The 13,744-nt window shown below is 35.4% G+C and overlaps 1 protein-coding gene across 1 annotated transcript; it reads left to right on the forward strand.

Annotated features, from left to right (window-relative positions):
- Positions 1 to 3,119: 3,119 nt before the first annotated feature.
- On the forward strand, positions 3,120 to 11,820 carry LOC113238890. The gene is made up of 4 exons (XM_026475742.1): positions 3,120 to 6,085; positions 6,398 to 7,093; positions 9,206 to 9,315; positions 10,275 to 11,820. The coding sequence occupies exons 1-4, from the start codon at positions 3,226 to 3,228 to the stop codon at positions 10,326 to 10,328; spliced, it is 3,720 nt and encodes a 1,239-aa protein (XP_026331527.1). The 5' UTR covers positions 3,120 to 3,225; the 3' UTR covers positions 10,329 to 11,820.
- Positions 11,821 to 13,744: the final 1,924 nt, after the last annotated feature.

Raw genomic sequence — 13,744 nt, forward strand, 5'->3', positions numbered from 1 at the left:
TTCTAAGATAAAGTACATCTTATCGTGTAACACATTAGCACGTTCTTTGGACAATGTCCTAGGTGTATCGTACATTTTTTGTAAGAACGTTATTTAATAGTAAATGTCCATACCATTTAGTAAAACAGTCCGCTTCTCCAGTGACTCACCTTAGATTCATGGAATACAAATAATCATATGCTATACGCGCTGTACACCGCCAGTGCACTGTGAAGTTATACGAATGTGTGCGACCGTACACGGCGTGCGCGCACACATACAAGCGGCGCTGTTACATTTGTTTGGAGTTAGCATACTTGTCTTATTATACTTTGGTGTTAACCAACTTACCTACTATACAGGGTGTAAAAAGACCCTTAACGAAAACGACAACTACGTATTTTTCCCATCGTTACTAGTATTTTCTTGTATGGAGCCATATCTGGGAACCTCTGATATTTAAAAAGACACAGAGGGTCAAAGTGAACATTTTTTTCATTTTTTTTTACGAAATTTGTTTTGAAATGTACTCCAAACAAACATCATATTTTTTCTTAAATTTACAAGTAAACGAGACGTTTGAAATTAAAAAACCGCAATAAAAGCTGTACCTGTACCACAGGCAGACTCACACTCGTGCACTCTGTTACATTGCGCGTCATAAAAACAGCTACTTTTTAATACCTAACAATAAAGATTGCTCCATGTGCCTCAGTTTGATGTCTACTGAGCGCATATTTCGGCTTCGTTAAGGGTCTTTTTACACTCTGTATAAGACACAGCCTTTCAAATCGTGTACACATTATAGTCGTCACAATATAAGCGACCCGATTTGACAGTCAAGGCAGCTAACTTGATAATGATTTCACGCATTAACTGCCGAAACCGACCTTATGTAGTCGAAACTGACTTCATGCAGTTAACGCGTGAAGTCGTTAATTAACTCGAATCTGTTAGCAGCCTAAGGAAGACGGATGGTATGTAACTTTGAATGCAATTAGCGAAACAGTGAACAAACTATCATTGACTAATTGGATTTAAAAAAAAATACATTCATTTTATTGAAGCATTGTAGTAGAATATATTTCAAGTATTATTTTCGCACGAATTCCAAAATATGAAATTTTGAGTTAGTCCGAAACGTCTTAAAGACAGTTACTTCCTCAATGTCTTTTTTAAACTATAGTGTTTTAACCAATTAATTGCCCATTTTCACCAAATCATTTCAATTTCACTTAAAAATATTGACTTTTTGTTTTTAGTTTGACAGAGATGTTAAAATTGGTAATATGATTGAAAATCAAATATTATACATACAGGTGATACTAGCTTAACCATCGAGTATATAACCAGAAATAGAGACGAAATGTCATTTAATTTGTTTGAAAACTATCCTGCCAAATCATTACGGTGACAACTGCGCTCCAAATGGCCGGCCCGAATTCGAAACAATTGACGGGTGTCGTCAATTGTTTCACTTAAATCGATCAGTTCAACTTGAGCTTTGCTATAATGGACGAAAATGGAAAAATTACATATTTAATATTTAATTACCGATAAGTGATTGAATACGTTAGTTTTGTAATAAGGTCTTTGCTGTTTTACCCACACCACCGAATGGAATAGCCCCCCATAGTTAGAGATATTATCTTTATTACATTAAATACAGAATATTTTTAGAATATACAGAGACGGACACACACAGGTCAGTTGTTGGCGCTGTCTATATTTCAGTGCAAACGAGAGTTGATATTTATAAGTGATGTATAATTGATGAGTTACCAGGAATGTGTGGGCCTTATTTCGTCTCTAATGAGCTTAACTGATGATTTTGGCTCATCTTCCGATGAAAGTGAATAAAAATGTAAACTTTTAAAGTAAAAGTCTTTTTTGTTTTGCTTCAGAATTTTGCTATTTAACTACAGGTTGTCCTTGTGAACTCTGTTAGTGTAACTACAATACAACAACAAGTACAGATTGTCATTGTGATCATTCGAAATAATTACTTATTATTTATATTAAATTCTATATTGCTTAAATAAATGTTAATTATTATTGTTCTATCTAGAACCGAAAATCAATGACCCGAAAAATAATTTGAACGATCACATACTTATAAAACATCGTATCGATTTTTCGTGAGAATCGTGTAATATGTTTAGTTCACATCCCTATTTACGTTGCGATGACAAGTGTCAAAAGGTGCCTCTTATTTTGTGACGACTATAGTTTAAATATTGGTGAAAACGTCCTCATCTGATAAAACCTGCATGTCGGTCATTTTACAAAACTCTTGGACAATATATAAATTCGACAGTGGGCCAGCATGGTGGACTATGCCTTAACACCATCCCTTCGACCCGTGCATACCATTGGTAGGTATTTTTAGGATTTTTTTGAACAGTTTTTTAGGGTTGTCAAAATTCCCTTTAGGTGTCTCCTTTTAAAGATATTCCACTTTCTACTACCCTGACACCCATCTTTCACATCAATACGCATATTGATGCGTGCTTTCATACAAGTTTTTTTTAATTATCTGGGACTGGTAACCACGAAATTCTCCTTTAAATTTTATTCTGAGGATCCTTTATGTTACAGTTGCAAAGGGAAAATCCAAAGGGCATTTTGACTCTTATCCTTTTTTTAACACCTTGTAGGTCATTGGAACCATCGAAGAAAACAAATATGGCAGAGGACGAAAGGAAACTCATAAGAGGAGCTGAAAATTTATTCCTGGACGGACAAATTGAACATGCAAAAGCAATGCTTATAGAAGGATTAAAAGTTTATCCAGAGAGCTTTGCAATGCAACATTTGTTACAGAAATATCAAGTCTTTAAAGTGTTGAACGTACCTGGCTACTTTCGACAAGAAAATGAAGAAGTGAAAAAAAATGAAGTTCAAAACGAAACAGAACTTGGCCAAGTAACAAATAACTGTAAAATTAAACAAGACATTAATGAAATAAAACAAAAAAATGGAAATGACACTGAGATTGAACAAAAACAGTATGAAATTGCAAATAATTCATTTCAAATGCGTCTAAAAGTGCTTAAAATGGAACAGGAAGTAGTTAAAACTTTTTATGGCAAGGAACTAATTGAGAATGAAAATGACGGGCTGACAAAAACACGTGCCATACAAACGTGTATAGAACACATTAATACTGCTCTTGATACCTCTCTTTTCAATTGTGAAGAGGTCAAAAATCAATTGTTTATAGCTGAGAGTATAAGTACTGAACTGATGAGAAAAATTAAAATGGCAGTTAAAAAAAAATCCCTAAACAAAGTAGAGGTGATAAAACCCGAGGATGACATAGAAGTCCCTGATTATAGATCTATAGTGACAGTGAAAGGCACTAAAGAGGATGTCACAAATTGTATACTAAAAGCGAAAAGAGCTTTAGAGAATGAAAAATTCGATAGAGCTGAAAGTCTTCTTTTGAAAGCTGAAAGAATATTTCCGACTAAAAATGCTAGAGATTTACTGAAACAAATCCGGGCTGCTAGAGAACCAAAAAAGGACCCTAACCCTATTGAAATAGCTACCGAAGCTGTAGAACAAGTTGACACTATCAAAGAAGAAGAGTCAAAATCAGGAGACGACAGTGTAAATGCTGTTAAATGTCTGGCAGCTTTTGAAAGAGCATTCAGTGCTGGCAATTTTGAGAAAGCCGAGCGAATGTTGAATAAGGCTAAAAGATTTGACGCAGAATTGAACATAGAGAGGAAACTATCTCAAGTCAAAGCTGCCATAAATAAGAAAATCATGGAAGAAAAACGGAAGGAGCAGATTGAGAAAGCAATAAGAGAATACAAAAACGCAGGCGAGTGCCTCTACAAGTCAATGAAAGCATATGACGCTGGCGATTTTGTAAAGGCTGAATTAATTTTGTGTCTAGCGAGGATATATGACTCGGCGTTGAATTTGGAACTAGAATTGTCGAATATAAGAACTAAGATGGCTTCAGAAAGTAGTAAAGAAAATAAAGATCTAGATAAAACTGTTCCCGAGGAAACTGTAACTGAAAATGATATCAAATTCGCTGCAGAAAATCTCTATAATGCTAAAAAAGCGTACGATACTGGTGACTTCAAAGAAGCCCACCGAAAATTCCTTGACGCAAAAATATGTGATAAATCCTTGAATTTGGAACCGTATTTGTCAAAGTGTAGAGCCGAAATCGCTTCAAGGAGTTCAACAGAAGGAAACACGGCTATTCCCGAAAAGGTATCAGACACTGTGACAACTTACGCTAAAGAAAATATCGAGTTAAATGAGCGTAATATCAATGAAGCTGAAATCGCCTATCAAAATCGAAACTTAACGTTCCCAAAATTGGCAAAGCCAGTTTACCCGTGTAAAAAGGTTAACGAAACGCTTGACCATGTTGAAAATCTTAAAGGAAAGAACCTACCAAAACCTAGTCATGAAATAACTAATTCTGAAACCGAGTTTTCATGCTTGGAAGATGAAAAACGAAAAGAGATGGAGATGAAAGAAAGACAAGAGATAGAAAGACGAAGAAAAGAGGTGGTAGAAAAAGAAAAGTCAAGAAAGAAAAAGGATGACTCATTTGAAATTAATAAAACTTACGAGGCCCAAAAAAGAAGCTTAGAAAATGAAAAGGAAAAAACGGGCACACGAGTAAATAAAAAGACAAATTCAGGTAGATGCAAGTTCAGTACAGATAATAAAAAACAAACAGCAGATAGAGAGAAATTACAACAGGTTCATCAGCTCGTTAACAAAGCGAGGCAGTGTATTAATAACAGCGAATTTGAACTCGCAAAAGTTACTTTGTTAGAAGCTGCAAGCATACACGCTACACCTACTGTCAAGTCGCTGATGGAAGAGATCGAAAAATCCTTGGAAAATCTCAAGAGAACCAATTATTCTTCTAAATATAAGGGAGATTACAAAACTACAAAATCTCCATCGAAAGAAGAACAAGTGAAAGCTTTGATATCCTTGGCCGAAAAAGCAATAGATGAAAAAAACTTCGAAGATGCCATGAATTTCCTGAACTCAGCAGAAGAACTCTATCCAACAGATCAAGCTAAAGAACTAATAAAGAGCATCAACGAAATTAAAATTTGTCGCGATGAAACTTCTGTACAATTAAATTGCTACGAATTTACTATTGAAGCCAACGAATCTGACAGAGCAGAGGCATTGAAATGCATTACAATGGCACAAGTAGCCTTTCAAGAAGGCCGTAACGAAAGAGCTGAGCATTTACTTGTTAAAGCTCTAAGAATTTGTGACAGTCAAAGAGCAAAGACGCTTTTGGAAACTGTACGCAACGCAAAAGGGCAAAATAACTCTAGCGTAAAAACAGAAAAAAGTTGTGAATATGGATATGATCATTCTCTGAACGAATATAATTTGGAATATAATAAAAGCATAGAACTGGCGGAAAAGGCTATTGCCGAAGGGGACTTAGATAAAGCTGAGCGTTTTCTTTCAAAAGCAATTCGAATTTACCCCAACGACAAAGCTCGAAAACTACTTGAACATATTAAAAATGTTAGATCATCACATCCTTCGAGTGATAAAACCTTAAAAAGCGATGATTATTTGAAAAGCGAGGGAGAAGCTGAAATATTAATAGATCGGGCTATAAAAGCTATGACTTGCGAAGTGTTTGACCTTGCTTGTTTTTATTTAGAATGGGCATTAGAAAAGCAACCAAATGAACACACGAAGGAATTGTTGCAAGAAGCAAAAATAAAACAAAACAGCTGTAATAGACGTAGTTCTCAGTCAAAAAAATTATATGAATGTGACGCAAACAAACTACTGGCTAAAGCTGAAAATCTTATACTTGATGGCGATTTGAAGAAAGCCGAAACATTCTTGATTGTTTCTTGGGACATGAACAGAAGTGGACGTACTACATCGGTTCATAAGAAATTTCTAGAAGCACGAATGGCTCGTTTTGAAAGAGATGAGAAACACAAACGTGATGGAACAAATAATGGAAATTCTAAGAATATTTTTGAATCTGATAAACTTGTGAAGACAGCTTTGGAGAAAATCGGCAAAAAAAATTTTGAAGAGGCCAAAGAGTTACTAATGAGAGCTGCAGAATTTTATCCAAGTGAACGAATTGACAAACTGCTGGTTGAAATTGGAGGAGTTAATACAGAAGACGGAACCCTTAAAACAATGTATAATAGCTGTAAAAATTATGTAAAAAAATTGTTTTAATCGTTCACCTTTTACTATTTTGTGAAAACATAGACGCAGTCATTATAATATGCTAGTTACATAACACTGTAATTGTTTTTCTGAATACCGTTTAGCAGTAATTGTTACAACAACACGGATTTAAAATGATGTTTACATTAGTTTAAGGAACCTTTTAATTTTAGGTAAGAAATAAGGTAAAAATACTTCATAATGTCGCTAGAAGAAAAGATGAAAGAAGCAAAAAAATGTATAGAAATAGCTGAAAATGCTATATCTATTGAAAATTTTGTAAAAGCAAAACGCATGCTTTCGAAAGCTGAAAGAATACATCCTACTGATACTGCCCAACAACTTTTGAAACACATAGAAAGATTCACTTTAAGCAATAACAATAATGAAGATGAAAATGATGTCATGGCCGCTCAAAAATGTATAACTATAGCACGTATAGCTATTGGGAATAATAATGTAGTGAAAGCCGAAAGATTTCTTTTGAAGTCTATAAATATACATTCTACAGACGAAGCTAAGGAATTGTTAGAAAAACTTAAGAATGGATATGAATGCAACGAACCGACAAGACCTACAGGAACACTAGAAACAGCTGAAGAATGTATAGAGAGAGCACAAAATGCTTTCCACGAGGGCAATTGTAAGAAAGCGTTACGTCTGCTGACAAAGTCTGAGCGTATATACCCAACTTCAAGAGCAAAAGATCTCTTGAAACAAGTAAAAGAGAAATTGTCGGAAAACGGAGAAGATCCCGACGAAGTACTGAAAGAAGTTAGAAAGATTACTGTCAGGAAAGATGCTGGCGCTCCACCACCACCTCAGCCAAAAAAGAGAGAAGTAACCAGCGAGCAGATCAGCGAGATTCAGCGAGTGAAACAGGCTAAAGATGATTATGACATTTTGGGTAAGTTCACAAACCGAATTGAAATTACGTAAATTATAATAATTTGGACTACTTTTATTGTATTGAAGACGTTGCATAGTTAAAACTCGGGGTGAGATAATTTCAATCTCTGAAACGTCCTTAAGTAAATTGGTTGTAATTTCGGCGTTTGCTATACAACTCTCGTTCTCTGTCCGACATTCGCCGTAAACAATTACTGTCAAATAAGTAATATTCGACGAAATTAAAATACATTTTCAAGTGTGAAGCTTCATTCCCATCATGCGTATTTTAATTTGGTCGAGTATTACTCACTTATTTGACGGTAATTGTTTTGGACTGAGAACGAGAGTACAGTAGTGCGATTCACGTAAGTTCAAGTTATCAAAATATCGTTGAAGTTACGTAGTCGTTCGATCGAAGTCCTATCCAAAATGGGTATTCACGTATCGCTTGAACGAACGTTCATATGAGTAGAATCGAAACGTAACAACTAATGAACGACATCTCGGATTGTGAAATTTGACATTTAGTCGTAGAAAGTCTATTGAAAGAACGGTCAAACTTTTAGCAGAATACGTATGACTTGTCGTTTAGAGTCGATTTATGTTCGATTCATATACCAGAATACGCTTTAACGACATTTGTATCGAACGACTAAATCGCTGCGATATCGTAACGGTTCGATTACGTGAATCACCCCCCAGGGCCTGAATTTAACTCCATTAGTTGCCCTTGGTACAATGAATGACACGGTTTGTTGAATTCTGGTTATTGGCGTGATCACGGTAGAAAAAAACAATGGAAGTGACTTACGCCTCGATTACTATGAGAACCGACGTCGCCAAAACTCATACATTCTTTATTTGAAACACTAAAATATCTTGATATTAATTCGTGGAAGTTTCAAATTTAAAAAGAAATAACAAATTCTGGATTGTTAATATAATTTAAACTTTACCCTGTTGACATATCGTTGAAAGTTCAATATCTACTATTGCCCGTTACGACATTTTAATATTATATTGAAATTTCAGTCAATCTGCTGCCATCTAGCGGTTAATTGCTGAACGACAACGAATTGGAGCGTCATACTCCGTGGCAGAACCACCAAAGCTTTACTAAATTTTAATTTTTTCGAAAATATCTATACGATTTCTATAAAATTCTAGTCCTACTAAAAAAATATCTATATCACTAATTTCGTCGTAAACTTTCATTCAAAGTGGTTGTGCTGCGGAGCATTCTCCCCGGCAGAACCACCAATAAATATCTATTACTAAACATAGTGTAAGCATCAAAGGCATCAAATAATTCTATAACAACTATATTGACCTAGCACCCCCAAATCCTCAATGTATTTTGAATATTCGAACAAAACGACGCCTCAAACTTTCTCCTCGAAGTAGTTGCTAAGCGCCTACATAAAAGTTCCTAGCAAGGATATGAAATATCATATTGTGTGCATTTCCAGGCGTTTAGATAATTAATCGTAAAATAAAATAAAATATTTTTTTTCTAGATTTTTTTATAGAAATCGTATAGATATTTTTGAAAAAATAAAAATTCATTAACGCTTAGGTGGTTCTGACACGGAGTATGACGCGAATTGCAGTTATTAATTTAGTTCTCCAAAAAAGAAGCGACCATATTAGAGGGGTATAAGCGTTACTTTCGTTTCTTGTAACAAAAAAATTATTTCGATTAACAGAAAAATGAAAATTTATTAAATTAACACTTTCCGATGGTGATGATGATACCACCACGGGTAATGTTTTTACTCTCCAAAACAGCACAATAGGCATTTTTCTAGGATGTTACAGAATTTGCACAAAATAATGACATAACTATACCATACAAAGCGAAAATGGCGAACTGAGGCCAGATACGTCATTCGAGATCTATACTTGGCACGTGTCAGACACTAACTAACCATCCTACTGTATTTATTGTTCTGTGGGTGTGATCATCTGATGCACTAGTTATTTTACTGCGCCGACTACTCACATGAATCGATCTCACACTCTTGTTCAGTTTTACCTGTATCTTCAGGCTTGTCTTGTCTTTTTACCCAAGTTTGTGCCTAGTTTGTCCTATATCCAAACTTTTACTCATGTTAGTATATTTTTACAGGTATACCAAGAGGATCTGATCTCAATGAAGTGAAAAAAGCTTACAAGTATCTGACAAAGGTATTGCATCCTGACAAAAACAGAGCCCCGGGCGCGAAGGAGGCTTTTATGGTAAGGAAAATATAATGCGTTTTGACGTGTAATTGAGAATAAAATTCAAAGCAAAGTTCCAAAACACTTTTATTTTGTGAAAGTTTATGATGTAGGTACGGTGTTGAGTTGGAATATTCGGAGCTCGAATTCTATTCCATTTATTCACCAGAGTACGTTTCATACAGAATTTTAATTATAAGTTAGCATAAGCTGTAAGATTATCCATCACGTATATAACCAGAAATAGAGACGAAATGTCATTTAATTTGTTTGAAAACTATTCTGCCAAATCATACTGTGACAACTGCGCTCCGATTGGCTAGCCCGAATTCGAAACTATTGACGGGTGTCGTCAATTGTTTCACATCAAATCGACCAGTTTAACCTGAGCGTTGCTATAATGGACGAAAATTTCAAAATTTCATATTTAATGCGATTCCGTTAGTTTTGTAATTAGGTGTTTTGCTGTTTTTCCCACACCACCGAATGAAACAGCTCCCATTGTTAGAGATATTATAATTATTACAATGAATACAGAATATTTTTGGAATATACGGAGACGTACACACAGGTCAGTTGTTGGCCCTGTACTATTTCAGTTTTTTAATGTGTGATTTCAGTGCAAATGAGAGTTGATATTTAAAAGATATATAACGCCCATTTGCCTGATGATGTGTCAGGAATGGACCTTAACAAAAACAAAAAAATAAGTTCTGTTGCTCTAGTGAAAAGGGGTACAAGTAAGAAAAGCCTACTTTACCTGGAGACGCGAAAAACAGATATGATATTAAGCGTTGTGTCCTTCGCGTTTCCTTGTAAAGTTGGCAATTTTGACTTGTACGCCTTTTCACTGGAGCCATAGATTTCGTCTCTATTTGTGGTTATATACTCGATGGAGCTATCCCTGTAATGGCAGACCGATAGAGTACAGCTTGTTTACCTATTAGACGTATCGTAATGTATTTCTATTTCCACAGATGGCGAAGGAAGCAACCGACCGTCTCAAGTTGAAGTTGAAGTCAAGAAAGTAATAAGTATCTATTGCTCTCAATCGTAGCAGAATAATAAACGCTGCTTCTAGTGACAACACCAACAGTGTCAACGGTCAGCTTTAAGCTGGGTGATTTCAGAATCCAAAAGAAACTTATCAATTTACCTTAGATTTCGTCTGTAATCTGTTTCTAATTGGATACATAAGTTGTTCCACTCTGGCTCAAAGAGGGTTGGGAATCAATTCAAGTACTTGTTGTTAAATCTTTTTTAATAAAGTTGATTATAGTCGTCTGTTTTGAAGACGGAGTAAACGGCAGTTCATTGCGCAAAAGTTTTGCCCGCTTGCGAGGACTAGTGATTGCCGTCGACAAATATTCTATCGACTATCGACTGAATATTAGTCACGCCTATGGAATAAATAGCCGAACTTTTCCATTTGAATCAACCTCGCCTCATTATTCATCCAATTAATGAGCACAAGTTCATTTGAATTGTCAATTATTGTAAATGTATTTGAATGAAAATTGATCTCGACACTAGTAGGCCTACTGTCAAAATAAAAATAAAGAAGGCAATAACGCAGTTAATAATAATTAGAACGTCGTCGTAACATTCCGAATTCAGTCATTTTTGGCAAGATTTTTATCTTCTTTGACAATCTATCAGTAATATTATCGACAATAACTACATATCTATTTAAAATTTTATAAAACTGGCAACCATACAAATGTCATTTTTCTCCGTCTTCAAAAAAAAAAAACCGACTATAGGTCCACACAAACTCATGAGTCATGACTTAAAAGTATGGCTTGCAAACCGGTTCGATTCCTAAAATTTTGATTATCGGGGCTGGACTCAGCTCAATACCGGTACTACCGGTATTCCCGATACTTCTTGAAAAGCTTAAACTGTATCCAGTAACTATGCTTCTTCCGAGTTATCTGTACCTATTTAATATAATTGACGTACTAATAACACCATAAATAATAAGGAAAAACTTCTTTCTCTGATCAAACTAACGGTTTTTATTCAAAATATCTATTTGAGAGGTAATTACTGTCAAATTTAACACAACGTAACACCGCATAAAAAAATGTAAGGCAGCGTTATAATGACATTAACAATTATCAGTCTTCAATACGAGTACAAAATCCCATAATAACGATATGAACTATATAAAAAACTAAACTGAACTATTTTTCTTTTTATCCGGGAGTACCGGGAATCTATAATAAGCCCTACTCAAGTGTCAAGACTGGAAATAACAATGCCCAAGTTACAATACTGGGCCATCTAATAAAAATTTGTTAACCAGAAATCGCACCATTATACGAATCATTGTAAAAACAGGTTGTAACAAAATAAGTGTAGATTTAATATATCAGTAATCATTTGTTATACAAACATGTTGAAGACTTAGAATAATAACGCATAGAAACCTAGTCCGCACACGCTAAGTGAGGCAAATTGAAGCGCGCCCAAAGGGCCTACACGAGCGGGCGGGCCGTCAGTGCTCAAGGTCAACTTGCACCGCGAACAGCTCAAGAATTTTAGCTAAAAATTACGAAATGTGCGGTAAATGAGTGTAAAAATACGTCAGACAAACATAAAATAGATACTAACATCACATTCCACAAGGAAGTAACGCGTTTCAACTTGTATTTTTATATAAATATTACCTAAAACCGAAAATTAACCTACTACTAAAACTAGCCTACATGAATTTGATTTTTGCCTCACTTGTGACAGTTCGTTTGATATGAAACTATCATTCTATGCGTTATTATTCTAAGGTTGAAGATATATTATGCATTTACTCACATGCATTTCAACCGACTAATGGTCTATCCACACGTATCCGGGCCGTACGCGAGACGTGGATGGGCCGTGCTCCGTCAGGGTCTCAAAAAAAAATCCGACGCCGGGACGGGCCTGCAATTCATACAAACTAGCACGGCCCTGATGTGTGTGGATAGCCCTTTAACCGCCCCGATTAGAACTCTTCGATATTTTAACTGAATCATTCGATTGGATATCGTTCTCGAATCGAAGCTTTTCGAGCTATTCAGAACATTCGCGTTAAAACGTTCGATAAGGATACCGGATTCGATATCGTTATCGAACAGTGATTACGGAGTTAGTCAGTGAAATAGATTATAAGAGAAATGAAAATCATTTTATATACATTTTTAAGACTTTAATGGCCTAAAATATAGGTATGCATTAAAATAAATTAATAAAATTGAACAAAATCCGGACTGTATTTAAAATAATAAGAGATATCCATATTACATTCCTGCTTTTAAACAATAGGACGTTCGGTAACTTTCATTCGATAACTGTGTTCTAAATGACGTGCTAGAAGTTCGAGTAATCGTACGGGTGTGACGTCATTTCGGTTCGGTTTCGAATACGACAGTTTGAAGTTCGATTCGGGTGTTGTGAATAAAAATGAAAAGAAATCGGTCGACAACTGAGTTATCGTAAGGTTCTGAATCGACCCCTTGGTGTGACATGGTTTTTCATATACGTTGTTGGGATGTTGTCTCATAGCAAAGATGCGTTATATGTAAACCGCGTTGGTTACCTATCACAAGTGAGAAATTGCATTTAACCGGAACAACGTTTGCTCGAATATTCATAATACCGAAAGTAATTTGAACACGGACACGTTTGTTTTTAACCTAACCTAATCGTTTCTTTACGATAAACATCTGAAATACCCTGAAAGAATAATAGTTTCGTTATACGTCGATTTTCGGGTTTATGAAGATTCGGGCAAATGTACTTTCAGACTTCTGGTCGGTTGCCAACCGCGTTATAAAAGTGTCGCATGTCGTCGCTTAAATGCTAAACGGCCGCTTCATCAAACTTTTCGACCACATTTTAATATTGTTTTAATTTTAAATACCCATGTATTTATACTCAAAAGATGCGTATTTTAAGGCTCTATACATGTCTATCTGTTTAGCTCAAAAGTTGGCCACGAAAGTGCAAAATGCCAAACAGGCATTTGCGTAATTCCGTTCTTTATAATGCGAAATCGCCAGGTGTCTTCGTGTAGTATTAAGTTTGACCGTTTTTAAACACATTTTTGCAATGAAAACATTTTTAAACTTTTTTGTGATGCGACGGTTTAGCATTTAAGCGACGATGTGTAACTTTTATGTTTGGAACTTATTTACTTTTATAAGTATTAATTAAGTTTATTAAATTGATATTAAGTAATTAAATACTTTAATTTCGTCACCCTGAGAAAAGTTGACATATCCCTTGTGCCTGCAATGTCATCAGCACCCGTACCCTTCAAAACCGGAACGCAGTAATGCTCACAATACTGCTTGGCGGCAGAAATAGGTAAGGTGGCAGTACTTCCCTAGATGCACTCTTTCACAAAGAACTCCACTGCAACTAAACACCTTTATCAACATTCCAAAAAATTATAGATTCACAG

Source organism: Hyposmocoma kahamanoa, unplaced genomic scaffold (assembly GCF_003589595.1).
Source record: "Hyposmocoma kahamanoa isolate Upper Pololo Valley unplaced genomic scaffold, ASM358959v1 98742, whole genome shotgun sequence".
Classification (NCBI taxonomy): Eukaryota; Metazoa; Arthropoda; class Insecta; order Lepidoptera; family Cosmopterigidae; genus Hyposmocoma; species Hyposmocoma kahamanoa.